The following is a 19,381-nucleotide window of genomic DNA, read 5'->3' as shown; positions in this document are numbered from 1 at the left end:
ATTTAGGGCATGGGCTATGAGATAAAGGAATTAATTTGCCAAGCTCTATCAGTTCAAGCTTTTGGAGCAAGTGGTTAATTGTCCTACATCAAAATGCTTATTGGTTAGAAAACACAAAAAAAGTGTTTACCACGTAAAACTTTCCTAGTTAGCCAAACATGACAGAATGAAATAGTTTAGATGTGAAACTCTTTACCAATGTAAAGAGTTTTCATTAGTAAGATTTTACAAGCATCCAAAGGACCACTAAGAATATAAAGGGTTTAAAATTAGTCAGACTAAAGCCGAGTTTATGGAATGTCTTGAAATTCCACTTCCGATCAACAATCAATTGTCCCCCATTTCAGAGTATTTAGGAATGTCTGATGAAATCATCATCATAAACGCTCCAATTTTGGGATTTGGGGGAAGATGGGCCGATTTGTGGAAAATTGGAGAAAATTCGAAAATTTTCACAAATTTGAGAGGATGAGTATCGACATTATTGTTAGAGAATATCTACACTGCTATCATTCTACTATGACCTGGGCATAGTATTGTTGGTTTGTGGAGCAAGAGTACTATGTCCAGCCCTGTCAAGATGAAAATGATGATTTTGAGCCACCACATAGCTCTATGTGGGTCTGAGCCACAACCACATACATTATTTATAGGTATATTTTTAGTTTTCTACTTCTTTTGCTTTTAAATATATTGCTCGTGTTTCTATACATATCTTCTTACATTTATAAATTATATGAACAAACTTTGAGTATACTTGCATCAGTCGACTAGGACAACACATAACACATAACTTAGGACCCTATACAAAGGAAACCTATTATATGCACTTGTTTTTGTGATGTTTTTATATGTAAGTGGGTATTGATGTATTTTTTTAACAATACCTGAAGTTTCATTGAAAAATTCTACCAATTTCCCAATGTTTCCTCATGTTTCACAATAACAGCGATACATTACGCAATACAACCAATATATCCCATGTGATAACCAATATGTATCCGCATCCCAAGGATGTGATACATTACCCAATGACGATACGGAAAACATTGGCTACAGACTCTTTCACCCTACAATAAAACTTGACAAAACCTTAAAACCATGTTGTACCCTTAATCATTATCAGATTTCTCAAAATTAATGTCATCTATCAATTTATGCCTCCAGCCAACAGGTCTTCCAATCTCGAGACTCCCTTATTTTAAAAATGAAGTTCAAACATGAAAGAAACAATACAAGTGTCGAGTCATAATTTCAGCGATGTTACCCACTGAACTATACAGAAGACTTCAAATCTATTCCTCAATGGAAATGCCAGAATATGGCCATCACAGTCAACTTCTTTCCAGCAAATGTTTGACAAAGTATATCTCAGACACAAGTGGCATTATGCCTCTTCTAGAGAAATTCTAGTACTATGAATGGGATTGTAGATCAACAGTAACAAATAATTCCTGCTGATGGTTTGAGAGAACAGAAAAGTTCATCCGTAGAGGTTGACTTCAAAATTTTATGTTTTACCTATCAGATATGCACGTCTGGAAACAGCCAAGCCCACATAGATCTATTAGATATGTCAAGGAAAATGTAAATTGCATCACTAAACCATTTTAATGTTGTTTCTAGCAAATGCACAATAACTGAGAGTTTCTAAGTAAAAAGATACGATGTCTATAACAATTTTCTTGAGCGATTTTTCTGTAGTATATTCTTCCGATTTTTTTTTTTTTTATTTTTTAAATTGTGGCTGGGGCATAACAAATGGAGGGCGGAGAAATAAATAGCACAATAATAACCATAGAACAGATACCCTCATAGCAAAGTTGTTATCTTATTTATTTGGTTGGAGCAAAAATTATAGAACCTGTAGCCCAGAAATCCAATTTGAAATCATAAATAGTTCTCTAGAGTGAATAAATAAATAAATAACTCGTACCAAGCCAATGAATGTAAGTTCTCTCTCATCCTCGAAGGAGAGAGTCTGTTGACCCATGGGCATTCGTTTTAAAGCTAGAGCCAAACATCTTAGGGTCTCTTTGCCTGCAAGACTGATCATGTAAATAAGAAATGAGACTCCGCTGAGTAGATTATTTGAATATGCAACAAATAAACAATTCAATATTCTGACAGAAACAACAAAAACCTATTACTTACGAGTAAAAAAAGGAAAAAAGTTTTGCACAGATTTCCCATGCTTCAAAATCAGCACCCATATAGCACATGATAATTGAAACGTAACGTGTAGCAGAATTCACTTTTTGAACAAACATGGGATGGACTCAACAGTTGTGTTAAAATTTTCAGAATTGTTTTACAATCTGATCCATTGACAATCTGGACCATTCAACTGTTCAGATGACAAACTTCCACAATATTGGCGATCCGGATTGGATGATAGAAGACCTAGATTGGATCCATGTTTGATGACCATATGTATGGTCTAGTTGGATTGAGGGGCCTACAAATACAATTGGATGACCTTGATTGATTGCATGTGTGACATATCTTCATATTAAAGACGTCCAAGCAATCTGTTGGATGTCCTTATCTACACACACACTTGTTCGTTACGTTCAAATTAGATTAGAAAATTTTAAATTCGTATTTTTTTTTTTTTAGTTCCACCCTCCTCTTATCTTCTTTTAAGCTGCTGGATATGATTAGGATGAATATCTGAATATCTGGATTAGTGTAAGTGCTATGGTCTCATGCACCTTTGGTTGTCAAATTCTGTTGTGCCAAAACCTCTATATGTGTCTTGTGTAGTTTGTTGTTATATGAATGTTCAAGACACTGCATCAATGCTTCAAGTCAAGTACGGTGATCTACTTCAAGAAATGCAAGGTCATGTACTTGGTCCTCTTCTGTAAGCTTCAATATTCAGAACTACATCGATAAGAAGAGTCCTTGTTCAAGTCTAAAGAGGATGTTCAACTCAAAATGAAGTACAACCTAAGAAGACAAATCCAAGCTTTAGAAGATCTCAAGATCAAGCTACATCAAGTAAAGATCTCAAGCTTCATAAGGTTCAAAGGTTAACCATCTTCTGATTGAATGAAGTTTCAATGTTCATACTTCATGTCCCAGGTATGATAGACCTTAGTTTGACCTTAGGGTAGGCCATTTTGTATACATAATTCAAGTTGAATCTTTTTATATAATTTTGGTCTGTTCTAAGACTAGTCCTGGACCTTGTTCGACTAGTCCTAGCACTAGTTCGACCAGTCCAAGAAATTCCACGACCAGTCCTAAGTTGTTGTAATTTTTCGAAATTTTTTGGTTAGCCCACGACCAGTCCTGGAGGTCCTTTGACCGGTCGTAGGTGTGTTCATGACTCGAACTTCGACCGGTCGTGGGTTCTACGACTCGAACTACAGCAACCAATCCTGGTTTCCCATGACCAGTCCTGGGTCTGCTACAACCGGCGTGGATGGTCTAAGACCAGTCGTGGACATCCTAAGACTAGTCGTAGAACGATTTTTTCAGATAGCGCTCAAAATTTCAAAATGCCATTGGTTCTATGACCAGTCGAAGTGTTTTCAAGACCAGTTGTAGACGAGGTTTTTGCATCTATAAATAGAGCACGAATTTCAAAGATTGATAACTCAATTCAAGAAAATTCAAGGTTTCACTTTGAGATAAGTTTGTGTTCATTTTAAGCTATTTTGTGCATATTTAATATTCTCTTTTTGTTAGCTTATGCATTTGATTTTGTTTCTACATTCCAATCTGATTTGAAAGAGGAATTTTTGTATTCCGCCTTTTTGGAATCAAAATCAAATAAAGCTAAACTCAACTGGTTTAATTTAAAATCAATTAGAACCTAGAACCATTTTAAAGTGAGTATTGGACATTGAACTTCTATATTTGAACTTCTACTCCGATTTGTTCTTCCGGGCTGCTTCAAAGAAAAGGAGAAATCCAGGTATTTTACATTATTGTAATTTACATTCTTTTTGGTTTCTTTTGGGATTCACCAGAAAAATCTCATTGTACTGGTTATCTGAGGAAAGCCAGAAAACTCAAAAAGAGGGGTTTTTGAATTGTGTAAGCCCATTTAAAAGACACAATTGTGAAGGTTTTAGGTGAACCTGTGAAACCTATTTTGATAGTGAACGCTGATATCCCCTGTGTGAGGATATTAGGAGTGGAGTAGCTGTGTGGCTGTTGTTTAACAGTTGGTGTACACACAGGCGAACCACTATAATTTCTTATGTCGTGTGATTTGAATGTTTGTTTAATTTCTATATCTTTTATCATTCAGATTTGGGGGATGTATGTGTGGATGTGAATGTTGTAATATTTACATTTCTAGCATTGTGGGAATGTTGTAATAGTTTAGAATTTATTTCTTGTTATTTCTTTTATTTCCTTTTCAGTTTGAGTTTTTGATACAAAGAACGTTCTAGAAATAAGGTTGTCCTGCCATAAACCCTTGGTTTTTATGGTGTAAGGTTGTCCTTAGAACAACATTTTTATCAACGTCTCAATACTTGATTATTAAGGCTGCTTTTTATTTCAACATTGTGAATTGATTTCCTTTATTTGGCTATCATACTCTTTTACTCTGCTGTTATTATTTTAACTTGCCATAGTCCTATTCACACCCCCCCCCCCCCCAGGACATATAGCTAGGCCGTTTCAATTAGGATAAGCATGAGCTATAGAGAACTCTACCTAGCAGTGTTAGTGTGCCTAGGGGGGTGTTGCGGGTTGCATTGTGCTGCATCAATAGTAAAATCAAAGGAAGTTCCAATACCTCAGAAACTTGTTTGATTCAATGGTCTACTCAGAACCAGTCCACACACTGAAGGTTCCCATCCCTTTTTCCTAAACCTTGAAATCAGTCGTATTTTCCCTCATTTCTCTTCTCAGGTTTTCGGATTTTGGATATGATCAAATTGCTGGGAATTTTCTGAACATGGAATTCCCCATTATTATTCTTCCATTATTATAATTTTCTACTATCGGGAATTTTCTGCAATAAGTATCATCATCATCATCTAAGGTGCTGTTTGGTAAACTGAAAAATAAGCTCTGAAAATTAAATTGAGTGCTGAATTTTAGCACTTATAAGTACAAAAAAATCTGTTTGGTTATTTGTCTGAAAAATGTCATAATATCTAAAAATAAGCACTTTTTTCCACAAAAATAAAATAAAAAATAAAAAATTGTTTAGTAAACACAAACCACAAATGTCTAAAAATTAGCAAATTGTCGTATTTGCCCCTCATCTATAAGAAGTTATCTATTTCTAGCATGGCTCCATCATTCAACTATAGGTTTTGGAAATACGGCGCCCCTCCTAAAGTCGATGCTTTTCTGTGGCTGGTAAGAAGGAACAAAATCCTTACCATGGACAATCTTTGCAAAAGAGGAATGTTGCTTCCAAACATGAGGGATGCAGAGTTGGTGGCACACCTGTTTATTCATTTGTCCATTTGCCAGGAAGATATGGGATTCTTTCTTAACTTCTTTGAATGTTAGCTGGGTTATGCCGGCTTCCATCCACTACTTTCTTGCTTCTTGAGATGAAGGCGGCTTCGGAAAAGAAGGCAAGGCGGTCTGGCACTTGGTGGGCATGGCTACTTTTTGGGTGACTTGGATGGAAAGGAACAGGTGTGCTTCGAAAACAAGCTGGACTCCATTGAGGGAACCTATCGAAAAGCTCTGTCTTGGACATTTGAATGGGTTATGGGGATGAAGGATTTGGATCCTTGTGTAATTTGTGCCCCATTGGGCATTTAGTTCTCCCCTTTCACTGTTTTGTTCATTCTTTTCCCGCTTTTTGTAGCTTCTAATAAATTAAAAAAAAAAATTTGTTACCTTCCAAAAATATATACGTATATAAGGTTCGCTAGAGAAAGAAAAACGGGTTGATCTAGTGACAACATCACGCAACATCTAGGACCAGACTATCAATCCATCGATCCTCCAAGCGTCGCGAAGCCGGTAACCGAGTGATTAGGTGGAAATCTAACCGTACAAGCTGCTTACATGATCACATGGGTAGGCTCATTGAAATGAGGGCCCCACACGACCATCATGGGCTAGACATGTGGCACTATCACCCACTAAGGGTGGGTGGGTCCTACAATGCCATATGCATGATCATTAATCGTAGATCAATCAGGGATCAAAACACACATGCACATGATCATTAGAGCAACATGAATCAACTGCCCAAAAATAATCAATCGATGTTCATGGACTAATCCGCTTGAATCAACATGATCGAGCACCCCATAGACCAATATGAGCCGACAAATAATTCCACGATATGCACATCGGGCTAGGGATCAAGTTTCGGCCCAATCCAACTTCAGATCTGACAGATCTAATCACAACAATTTGTTTCCAGGAAACTTTTAATAATGGACGGTCCTAGATTTCTATGCAAGACACCTAGTGTCCAATCCAACTAGTCAAATCCCACATGCATCCTAAAGAACACTCATATAAAATTTCATCTCAATCTAATCATTAGATCTTAAGAAATGGCCCACCCAATGTAGGTCATTGCTTGGTCAACGAAGAGTCGATCTTACCATCCAATAGCTTTGCGGTCCGAACTCCGATCAAGGTAAACGATCCCACGTTTCAAAGCTGACGTCAAGGCTACAATCCCATCAAGTTAGAAGTCCTAAAGGGTACCATTAGATTGCCTAAAAGTGGGCCACACGTCAGCTGACGCCACTTAAGTTCACGGAATGCATGCACCTAGACAACCCAACATGTTTCGGCTAGATCTCAGCAATATGATGTCCATTTGGGGCATGACACTACTCGTTACGAAGGTATCAACAAGTACTCCAAAATGTACAGTTAAATTTCAATTTAGATCACAATAATTAGGTCAAAATTAGGTCGCAATCCAGCTGTCTAGCAATGTCCGACAAGGGTGTGTAGGACGTTTACGTGTCCAAAATAGGTGGGCCCCATGTAATTTTAAAGGGGGCTAGGGGTGTCGGGTCCACCCCACATCAGATCTAGACATGACAGACATAACCCACACCTTACATGTCCATAGTGTCCCCACAAAACAGTTTAAGTGGGCCCACATGGTGACACACGATCACATGCACAAGGATGGGCTATATATGCATTAACACAATTGGGTCCCACATAGATCTCATATTTTGGAAAAATCCAGGGCAAACATGAATTAGGAAACCATAATATCCTGATAGAAATAAAACACTCTCAATTGAGCAATATCCTAATTGGAAGAAGAGATAATCAAGGAAAAACAAGTTAGAATAGGAAACTTCCAAAGCGACTTGCGTGAGGGGGAGAGAGGCGTCGTACGACACCCCTTGCGTATTGTGGGCCCCAGGCTAGGCCACATGGGCACCATCCTCTCTGACCATTCTCTTCTTCATACTTGTAAACACAGGGGTTACACGCTCCGTCTTTGCGTCTGACAACCGTGGCCCATGGATCGATATGCATATTGTGAAACTCATAATGTAGGATCTCACATAAACACCATCTTCTTGGTAAATTTGAACCCACCATGACAGACCTTAAGGTATTTATAACATGTATGATGATTCTCTCATCAAAAGTATGAATATATACGGCCAATCTCATGTAAACAATGTGATGGGGACATCTCACGCACACACACGCCCCCCCCTATCCACGTATGCAAGGAGGAGGGCCCCACCATCTATCTGGATCGATGACGACATCTACGGAGGGCCTCCTACTTAGATGATTGTGTTTTGGTTCATTGGAATGGACCCGATCATCATGTGAATCCCACCATTAGATCTCATGATCGTGGCCCACTACCATAGATGATCTAGGACTTTGAGTTTTGCTTATTATCATTATTAGGAACATCATGAACGATTTACATTGCTTTGATTAGTTATTATTTTTGTTACTTCGTCTCTAAGTAATAGTGTGCGCACATGGCGCGACTTTTGGGGTATAGGGTTTTCTTATAAATAGGCAACCCCTTGTAGGTTTTTTGGGATGGAAGATTAGTAAAATTTCTGCATTTTTTTTCTACTTCTCTGAGTTCCTGAGTTGTGGAAATCCAATTGGGTGTGAAACCCTCCCTTCCTCGAAGGGCTGACTACCGTGGTGTGACGCCACACTCATCCCGATTTGCCCCCACCTTCTACCTTTCTTATTTCTCCTCCTACAGCCATCCTCCCTACAAATCCATCAATATTTTGCAGACGTTTCTTTTCTATAGCAGAACCATTCGATATATGGAACCTTCCATCATGCACATCATACTTGAATTTCATGTCCTACATCACAATGAGAACCATTTGATATATGGAACATTCCATCATGGCCCATGCCCACCACATCCACACGATCCAAAACCAAAAAACCAAAAGGGAAATATCCATAATACATCAGGTGCAAAAATCATAGAAAACATACTACTCAAACATGATGATCCAAACAATCCAAAATTCGGATCCAAAGGAATAGATGAGAGAGAACGTAATAGTTTTGAAAACTTGGAAGGGCAATGTTGTCATTTTGAATTATTGGTAGGGATATTTTCATCAAAATTGACCCATAAGTTTAAAGGAAAATCACTTACAACATTCAACAATAAGTGATAAGTGGAGGGTCGGTGGCTTAAAAGAAGAACCATGAATTTCAATGATAATTAAAATTAAGTGCCTAACGCCTATTATTTACCAAACAGTCTAATTATGAAAATCACTGAAAATTGCAATTTTCAATGAAAAGTACTGAAATTAAGTTTTACCAAATGGCATCTAAGCCTTATCCCAAGTAATTAAGGTTGTCAATATGAATCCTTTTTGGTCACTCCACTCTATAAAGAGCCATAACTTCACTTAGACCATAGGTCATCAAGTCTTTTCTTATTACCTCCACCCACGTCCTTTTGGGCCTTCCACTTGTACGAACACACTCCTCCTAACCAACGCAGTCCTTGGTCTCCGTGGCACATGACCGAACCACCTAAGTCTACTTGTCATCATCTTGTTATCTATTGGTGGTGCTCCTAAATTCCCTTAAATGCATTCATTTCTAATTCTATCCTTCGCAGTGTTTTAAATAGTGGTAGCGTGTTGCGTAGCATTCAGCCCTCTGTAGCGTGTAGCGTAAGCTACGCAATACTTTTATTTTTTAATTTAAAAATAGAAAAAAATGATAAATTGTAAGGAAAAACACACACACACACACACACACACACATTTATATGCCTAAAAGATCATTAATTTTTTCAAGTATCAGCATGTTCAAACAAGTTATTAATCATCATTTATCAAAAGCCAATTCACATACACAAACCAAATCGAATTCTTATCACATCAACTTTTTAAGCAAACTATAATTAATAATGTCTAATTAAAACCAAAAGTCAGAAGTACGAAAAGAAATTAAAATCCCATAGTTGAGAGTACTAAGTACAAAATGGAAAATACAATTACCTTTAAAAATATACAAAATATAATTACCGTTTAAAAATAATAATAATTAAAAAAAAAAAAAAAGGAAAAAAAGAGCCATAGCGTACACTTCATATGCTACGTGCACGCTACATACGCTACGACCCCTATAGTGTATGCTACAAGGGATTTACGCTATTTGCTAAAGCTGCATAGCATTGTAGCTAAGCAAAAAGGGCTATTCAAAACATTGATCCTTCCTTGTCTTGCCAATCATCCATCTCAACATCCTCATCTCAACTACACTCATCTTATGGACATGTTGTTCCTTAACTGCCCAGCATTCTATCCCACAAAGCATGGCTGGTCTTATAGCCATCCTATAAAATTTCCCTTTATGCAATAAGTATATGGTTGCTAAACTTTTTCTGTAGTTTTTCTTTCTTTCTTTCCATTCTATTTATCATTTTTTATTTGTTTCTTGGGATTGATATATGTCTAGTTCCTGGAATTTGTCACCATTTGCAAACATCCAGAATTCAAAATTCATATGCCCCTCCGCCTAACTTCTAACTTCATGTTCCCACCATCCACAGTCCCAACTTGCACAAAACCTGCACTTAGCTCCACTCCATAGATCTACCCCATGAGTTCCGTACCACATGCCTTGTCCCATCCCCATATCAGCTAGCTATTACCTGAAGTCTCTTCTCTCTACCCATTACAACAGCCGCTATACCACCCCAAATTGCACCTTAACATGCCCACCTTTTAGCTTTTAACTCAACCCAAATATCGTCTAGAATCTATACATCTTCCAATTTCCATCCTGCAACAAATTCTATATATCCATCCATTTCCAGCCTGCAACTTTGTCCACTTTCAGCCTTTAGATCCAACCTACACAAAACCCATTCCTTGCTTTAGATGTCTTTCCTAGGTCTGGCGAACCTGTGCCCAGAGGCTAATATCTTTGTGGTTAGATGTGTCTTTGGTCAGGGACGTTGGGCCCCTCCTTGTCAAAGGGACCTGTTGGACTCTGAATTCGATGACTTGCTTGCTCTTTTGTCTTGTTTGCAGGGTCTGTTGATCTCCTCAAATGAGTCTGATTCTATCTGTTGGTAGTGGGAAAAGTTTGGGCGCTTCTCGATCAGGTCCATGTATTGGCATCTCCTGAAGAATGTCTATCTGGCAGTCAATTCCTACTCTATTCATGCGTGGTCCTATGGTGCCCCTCCTAAAGTGGCTGCATTCGCCAGGCTTGTGGGAAGAAATACAATGCTGATGATCGATAATCTTCGTAAGTGGAGTATGGTCTTCCCCAATGCTTGCCTACTCTATTTGAAGTCGGAAGTGTCAATGGATCATCTTTTTATCCATTGCTCCTTTTCAAGGATAGACTGGTTTGGCGTCCTTAGATTGGCAAACATCTTGTGGGTAATGTTAGGGTCTATCGACATGCTATTGAAGGCCTGGCATGGAGCTGACAGTGGAGCTTTTAACTCCTAGAAATGAAAGCTTGCGCTGCTTGCAGTGATGTGGTCTATTTGGCTTGAAAGAAATAATCAGGTCTTTAGGGATCTTCAAAGTGTAGCGTCGGTTGTTCATAGAACGATTGTTTTGCTCCATTCTGAGTGGTGGTCCAAATTTGTTTTGAGTTGGGCCTTGGGATGGGGTTGTATTTTTCCTTTTCCTTTTCTTTTGGTTTCCTATCTTTGTTTCTTTTTCCTTTTTTGGCCTTTTTGGCTGTAATAGTATTCATCTTAAAATTTATTTTTAAAAAAAAAAAAAAAAAACAAGGTGGTACTGACTTTCATATATAGGTGCCATGGTTATCATCAGCTCGTGTCCTGAGATGTTTGGTCAGGTCCTATAACGAGGGAAACCCTCGTTGTGTTGCTGCAGCATGCGCCTAAGGAGAATGTCTTTACATCCTAAGTGAGCTGAGAAGCCAAGTGATGTGCCAGCAAGTAGCTCTACTGTCAGTAAGAATGGAGATGCCTTTATCTTTCAAAAAAAGAAAAAAAGAAGGAGAAAGAATGGAGATGCCTTTGGAAGCACTCTTTATGAATCTGCAGTCATTACGCATTACGAGTCTACAAGCAACACTGACCTAACTATAGCCTAGTCGATGTACTAGTGGTGGTTGGTTGCATAATGTAGTATGGATTCAGTCAGCAGAATGTCCTAGTGACACTGAATCAGGTCCAGTCAACAACAGTCCCTCCAACTCGATCAATATCAACAACATCTCATGAAACTAACACCAGTTTTGATGATGTCAAGTTGGCAGCGGAGGAAGACTCAACATTCAGGAACGCCACCCAGTGGTTTGGTACATTATAAACCTACACGGCTACACCTAACTCTCATTTTAAAAACATGTCCTTAACACCCCAAGCTGTAGATCTATTCCCATCCCTAGCCACTTTAGAGTCCAAATCTAGAACCAAGGTTCACATTGGTTATGAAGAAGCTATAAACTATTTACGTTCAAATTCAACAACATAGTATAGAATGTTCAGATGGGAATGTGTGTCCAGGGCAACAATCTTCTTATTTTTATTAAGAGGCTGTATGTATTTACAATCACTTCAACAATATATCATAGAAAATCAAATGGGGATGTATATCTAGGGTAACAATCTTCTCTCTCTCTTTTTAATCAAGAAGGGTATAGCATATTTATGATCACTTCAATAACATTTTTATAGAATATTAAGAGAGGGATGTATGTCCATAGAAACAACCTGTGGACATGCATCAATAATCGATATCCTTATCATTCCATTGCTTTCTGTCGCGGCCATTGTGCGAGCAAATGGTTGGATTCAAGTGGGCCCTACCATGATGTTTATGTAAAATCGACCACGACCACTAGGTGTGTCACCCCATGTTAGGACAAGGGCCCAAAAATCAGCACCATCCGTGATTCAGGTGGACCACATGATTGGAAATAGTGTACAAGGAAATGCTACGATTCCAAGCTGTTTCCATTAGTGTGACCCACATGAATCATGGATGGGTATGATTTTCGGGCCACAAGCCTAAATTTTTGTGTGGAATCTAATGGTTGGAGAGGGTTTTATATTATATATATTTTTTGAAGATAGAAATTTTTTATTAAGAGTTAGGATCGACAAAAGAAAACAAAAAGAAAGCAAAAAAAAAAAAAAAAAAACAACAACTCTACATACATATTAACAAAACAAGTAAAAAACAAAGAAAGAAAAAGAAAAAGAAACAAAAACAATAAAACAAAACACGAAAACACCTAAACAACTCAAAACGGGGAACAAACCCGAAGAGACAAACACTAAGGGTGAAGGACATGCTGATATGAGGATAGGAGGTAAGAAGAGCAATCGGCGACATCTCTCAAGATTAGAGCCAACACCTAGGCAAGAGAAGATATGGAGTTGGAGTCTTAAAAGGTCCAGAGGTTCCTCTCCCTCTAGATGACATAAAGGACGGCAAGGATATGGAGGTGCCATAGAAATCATGGGTGGACATCTCTCTACCAAGTATTTCTTTTAGCGTGGCCCACCAAAATATAGGCCAACCTAATTTTTTGTCTCTAGGTCTAATATGGGACTAAATATCTAATGGTCGGAGTGGATCTTACATAAACATCACGGTGGCCCAACAAAAACAAGAGGGGTGTGCCCTACAATTACTCTTCTTTTTCTTTTTTTTTTTCTAAATAATCTCACTGTATAGTTAGAGAGGGGCACCCGGACTTGATAATTAGCGGGGCCCACCATGACGTGTATGCCAAATCCACTCCGACCATTAGATGCATAATCCCACTCATTGTTCGAAGTATCCCCAATATTATCGAAATATCAACGATATCATCCGTATCTCTAGCTCGACAATACCGATAACATTGGTAGTGATACCAATGACAGTGGTAGTATTAGAAATTCTAGCTATCGGAGATGTATCACTAAGTATCACCCAATGTATCACCAATATTATTTAATGTCTAAATTTTAGGTGTCGCTTGTATTGCCAATGTGTTGATATCACTAATAATTTCGATTGTGTAAATTCCAAGTGTCGCTTGTATCAGCAGTGTATTGGCAATATTTTGATAATAGCACCAATGTATCGATATCGCAAAAAGTTGTTTATTAAAAATTTTTCCATTTCAATTTTTTTATGGGCGCATGGTTGTATGTAGTAATCAGTGTTTCAAATAGCGCCCGTAGCGTACGCTACGTAGCATAGCATGGCTGTAGCGCTACGTAGCGTCCTAAATAGCGTAAATCTCCTGTAGCGTATGCTACAGCTACGTATCGCGTAGTGTACGTAGCATATGCTACAATGTATTTTTTTACTATTTTATTTTTTTATTACTTTTTTCATATTTTCTTTGTATCTAAAGTTGAGGAATGTGACACTTGTATTGTACTGATACTTTTAACCTATGTGATTTTTATTTCTTTTTATAATTGTGACTTATAGTATCAATTAGACATTATTAATTAAAGTGGTTTGCTTAGAAAATTGTTGATGTGATAATTATTTGGTTTGGCTTATATATGTGGATTGGCTTTTGATAAATGATAACTAATAAATCATTTGAACATGCTTATAATTGATTATTTTTTTTAAAAAAAAAGGTCATCTTTTAGGCATTTTTATAATTTTCTTTTCCTTTTTTCCAATATTTATTATATTTGTCCTATTTTTAAATTAAAAAATAGAAGTATCGTGTAGCTTATGCTACACGCTACGTATTTACGCTACACGCTATAGAGGGTTGAGCGCTACGCATCACGCTACCGCTATTTAAAACACTGGTAGTAATCAATTTGTCGACATTAAGATCGATAATATCGTGACATTATCATTATCGCAACATGGGCTATACCGAGACCACAATCTTTCACTTTCGTTCAAATTGCCAACGATTTCTAGGCAAAATATAGTGTGTAATTGATATTCTGAAATATCAATGGATGTTTGGATAAATGGGATGAATGGGATACTTTCTTCTTCTTTTTTTGAAAGATTGGGTGTCATTATCACTGTTTGGATAGATGGGATGAATGGGATACTTTTTTTTTCTTTTTTTTTATAAATTTTTTGGATGAATGGGATACTTGAACTGTGTTCTTATGACAACACATGCTTTTAGGCACCCATTAAATGGAAACTTATTGTGTATGCATTCTTTTTTGCAATTTTTTATCCCAAAATATGCAAACATGTGTATTTTAGCATCTCCTGAAGTTTCACTGAAAAATTCCACTGTTTTCCCCATGTTTCCTCGCATTTCTAGTTATTCGTGACATCGATATTGTTTCTGTATCACCGGCTAGTGAAACTTGTTGCAATATCGATACTTCAAACACTCACGCATTAGGCCCAGAGTAATAAAAATCAGGCTAACTTGTGATTTAGCAGGACCACATCAAAGAAAATAGTTGGGAGAGTGATGTGTACCCTTGATTTTTATAGGGTCCATCATGATGATTATATGAAGCCTACTCCAACCATTAGATGCCACACCAAAATTTAGGCATAGGACCTAAACATCACACCCATTCGTGATTTGGGTGGGCCATATCAAGGGAAACCGTTTGGAGGGTGATCATTGCCCTTTACACGATTTCAAATTATGTGGTCCACCTTTATCACGAATGGGCGTAATATTTGGGCCCTTGTCCTAACATGAGGTGACAAACTTGGTGGCCGAGGTGGATTTTACATAAACATAAAAATGGGGCCCACCCATGCAACAGACCCATTTGCTTGCACGCCCACCTAATGGACTATTAAAAAATGTATGAAAGGTAGTGGAATGATGATTATATCTATAAATGAGGTAGCCTTTTCGAAAAAGATACCAGAGTGTAAATTCCATATGAATTAGGTAGTTCTTTTTTCTTTTTCTTTTTTGTAAAATTCCCTTTTATTTTTTATCTAGAGGTTAAGAGTAATAAATTCCATTGAGCTATTTAAATTCATAAAGATAAGTTGACAAATGACCCTATAGAAGAGGTTGAAGGATCTACATATATAAGTGAATGGATAGTCAAAAAGGAAACTCTCACTATTATAGTGTTAAACTTTGTGGAGATGGTCACCATGATACCATCTTAATGATGATGATGGTACAGAGATCAAAAGACGATAGTGACCAAGAACAAGACGATGCCGATAGACAACAACAAATGAAGCTACAACCAACGATCTAGCCATCCAGTTCTACAAACCCACTCTTGTAATAGAAGTGGAAGTTAACACCCTGGACATGGAGGACCGTGGAGAAGTAAAAGAAGGATTGGTGTTACCTACAACACCATCTTATGAGTGACCGCCAACTTGGCATGTAGGGCTTCACCATCCATTGCTGCATCCAAGGGTACCTTAACCAATTATCAAAACCATGATCCTAGCCATGTGTATTGCCATGTGGGGTACGTTTTAGATGATCTTAACCATGCGGGCCCATCGTCAATCAATCCTAAATGTGTATCTCCATGTGGGGCCCATCGGTAGATCATATTAATCATGGGGGATCATTGTTAGTCAATTGCAGCAATGTGGGGGCCATCATTATTAATACTTACAAATACCTAGCAAGTCATTATTTCCCCATGTAAAATATCTATGCCAAACATCAAAAAATGGAAATTAAGGCCAATGTCCACAGGAAATTTGTGGGAAAACAAAACAGAAAAAATAGTGTTCCTTACCACCAATTTCCTGGAAATGATATTTACACATAAATAACATTTCCTCATTTTTTTTTTCAATGAATCCATACAGCACTTATAGGAAGGTGCTTAATGTTTGAGAACAAACCATGTATATACTATGGCATTAATACAATTACATAGAACCTAGAAAGAAGTTCAAATGATCGTCTGAAAGAAAAGACCTCTAAGAAACACCTATAGCATGTTTTATTCAGCCTTTAAACTATCAAGTGGCACTGGTAAAGTTGGAAAAGCAAAATTCGAAAAGAAGCCATTTTCTCCGCTTCTACCTTTCCATAAAAGTTTGTAACGAGGCATACACCTATGAGAAAAGATGAGAGGCTAAACATGGGGCTTACACTGAATTAGAATTCAAGCATGAAAAATGTCAAAAACCAAACAAAAATGATGTAAATTTTCTGGAACAAAAGTTGCATTTAAAGGACTAAAAAATGCCAGATGTAAGGAAATCTGACCTATGAAATCTGGACTCCAATTCAGCTCGAATGGCTGTAGTTAGTGGAACCACAGAACCATCATCATTGCAGAGAATATTTGAGCATCTAGAAATTATACTCTCAGGAGCACCTTTGGAAAACATAATTTCCTGCTGTTTTCGGCTACAGAGTACACTCATCATTTTGCGGTCTCGAGAAAATTCTAAAAGAGAGACCTGCAAAATCATATGACCTTTCTGCATGAGACAATGACAAAAGACATGCAATGTCTGGGACAGGACAAATGAGATTGCGGAAGGACATATAGCGAATACGTGCGGATAAGGAAATAAACTCATTCATGATAGCAGAAAAAAAGACAAGCCATTGAATGTCGGCAGCACAAATGCAACTATCTCTGAACTACTAAACTCAGTCGACCATATCCACAACATACATTTTATGCATTGACATTTTGACAGAGATTCGTGGTACCAATTCACAGCAAAGAGGTATTTGTGTGTGGTACCAATTCACAGCAAAGAGGTATTTGTGTGTAAAAGCGAGTGAAGAAAGCCAGAGCTCTGGAAGCCAAGAGAGACACCCTCCACTTTCAGAGCTGTGGCCATGAGGATGGTTAACATCAATATCTTGTGTTTTATTTATACAACAAGGTAGTTTCAGAAGACATGTAAGTTAAACACAGAAAGTACGGAAACGAACTGGCTACAACTTTAGAGATTTGGCAATAGTACGCTATACCTGATCTCCTCTTGAATATTACTTTTAAGTCATCTTTCAGTTACAGTAGACTCATGCCCTTAGTGACTTCATTAAAATCCTAGGTTCTTTAATTAAAAAAGCAGACAACCAAAGCATCAAAGCGATCAGGCAAATGTAGAATGATCTCGTTTTCAGTACAAACACAAGCGTTTCTCCAGACACAAATACATTGTAGCTGGACCACAAAGTCTTTTTATGACTTGTATGAAAGCCTCAAATTATACATATCATGTACAAATTATAAAAAAGAAACAATGAAGCATTGATTTTTGCATGAACTACCAAATTCCAAGAACATGTTCCTTATGTCTTTGATGCACAAATGATTGTACCAGAATAGTGTCACACTTTTCTATCAGGAAAATACAGTTCTACTAAAACACAAAAAGCCTGAAGGCCAACACCATTGTTAAGACTGTCTTTTACTCTCTTTTTAGGAGCATAGTCTTTTGCCCTCTGTTGGTTCTTTTGTAATAATGTCTCCTTTTGGGGGGATTTCTTTTATTTTAAAGATTTTAGTGAAAAAAATGAAAGGTTAGTTTCTACTTTCTTCTTCTTCTTCTTCTTCTTCTTCTTTCCATTTTTATTTATTTATTTATTTATTTTTGATGAATTGAAAGGTTAGTTTCTATTCTACAATGAAAACTAATTACAACCCTAATCTTTTTTCCTCATTCTCTCTTCTTCTCTCTTATCTTTTCTCTGTTTGCTTCATCTTTCCAATCTCTTAAACTCTCGGTGTGAGCATCTATTTCTAAGCTAAAGCAACACGAAGAAGACCTGACCAATCACAAGAGCAATCCTCGCATGTAGTTTGGCAAAAACATCCAATACCAACCACCCAATAGCTAAGAAGATGTATGACTCTTTACACGACTTGGAAGGCCGATTCACATTGTTGCTGAAAGTACATCTATTCCTTTCCTTCCAAATGGCCCATAGGATGGCCATGAAGCATAGTCTCAATAAAGTCATTCTCTTGCAACCTCTAAGAGCTCATCTCCTAGCAGTCACAAGTTGATCAATGGATCCTGGCATCAGCCAAGCAACACTGAGTTGGTTAAGACACCATCCACAAACAACCATGGCAAAGGAGCAGCACATGAACAAACGATTGACACTTCCAACATTTCTTAAACACATGCTAATTCACTATCCTAATCATTTAAGACTTATCATAACTAATTGGGGTCAACTACATGAATCCCATTCTGTCATTCCACTCTATCAAGGACCACATCCTGAATTAAACCATACGTCACAAAATATTTGCTTACAACATCCACCCACGTCCTTTTGGGCCTTTCCTTTGCCATTTTAGAGCCTTCAACTTGAACCAAGACACTCGTAACTGGAGCAATCCTTGGTCTCCATTGCACATGGACAAACCATCAAGTGTACTTCCGCTCATCTTATTACCTATTGGTGCTACTCCCAAGTTCTCTAAAATACAATCATTTCTAACTCTATCCTTATCGTTCCACTCATCCATCTCAAAATTTTCATTTCAGCTACACTAATCCTACGAACATGTTCTTCCTTGATTGGCCAACATTCTCCCCCATAAAGAATGGTTGGTCTTATAGCTATCCAACAATATCTCCCCTTTAGTTTGATTGGTATATGGCAATCACATAAAACTCCATAGGCACATCTCCACTTCAACCACGCCACTCTAATTCTATGAGCAACATCCTTCTCAATCTCCCTGCTCTCATGACTTATTGATCCAAGACATTGAAAATGGTAATTTTTTAGTATGCGGCTAGCAATCTTAAACAATTCTTTGCTTCCATTCCTATTGTTACTGGGGTATACAACACCCATTTGTCATCTAGTTATAAGTGGCTGTCTATTATAGGCTTATGCAGGACAATTAACTACTTACTCTAAAAGCTCGAACTGATAGAGCGTGGTGAATTAATTCCTTTATCTCATAGCCCAGGCCCCAAATCCATGGGTTCTACGGGCCGCCCACCCCGAGTGTGCGCCTGTATCCCACAGGTCATCCCACTCAAGCTCGGTGTTAAAATGCCCCAGCATTAATTACCCCCGG

At 37.8% G+C, this 19,381-nt stretch overlaps 1 protein-coding gene across 5 annotated transcripts in view; it reads right to left on the bottom strand.

The window, feature by feature from the left end:
• Positions 1-19,381, bottom strand: part of LOC131218904 (calcium-transporting ATPase 3, endoplasmic reticulum-type) — a 185,127-nt gene that overhangs the window by 39,776 nt on the left and 125,970 nt on the right. For all 5 annotated transcript variants that reach the window (XR_009157918.1, XR_009157917.1, XM_058213783.1 and 2 more), the window contains exons 19-20: positions 16,582-16,778; positions 1,937-2,048 (exon numbers count right to left, since the gene is read on the bottom strand). Coding sequence is in view for 3 of the 5 variants with exons in the window: in XM_058213783.1 (XP_058069766.1) it covers positions 1,937-2,048; positions 16,582-16,778 (309 nt within the window). In the remaining 2 variants the exon portion in view is untranslated. The remainder of the gene's footprint in view (positions 1-1,936; positions 2,049-16,581; positions 16,779-19,381) is intronic.

Source organism: Magnolia sinica, chromosome 11 (genome assembly GCF_029962835.1).
Source record: "Magnolia sinica isolate HGM2019 chromosome 11, MsV1, whole genome shotgun sequence".
Taxonomy (NCBI): Eukaryota; Viridiplantae; Streptophyta; class Magnoliopsida; order Magnoliales; family Magnoliaceae; genus Magnolia; species Magnolia sinica.
This window is presented reverse-complemented; position numbering and strand designations above follow the sequence as displayed.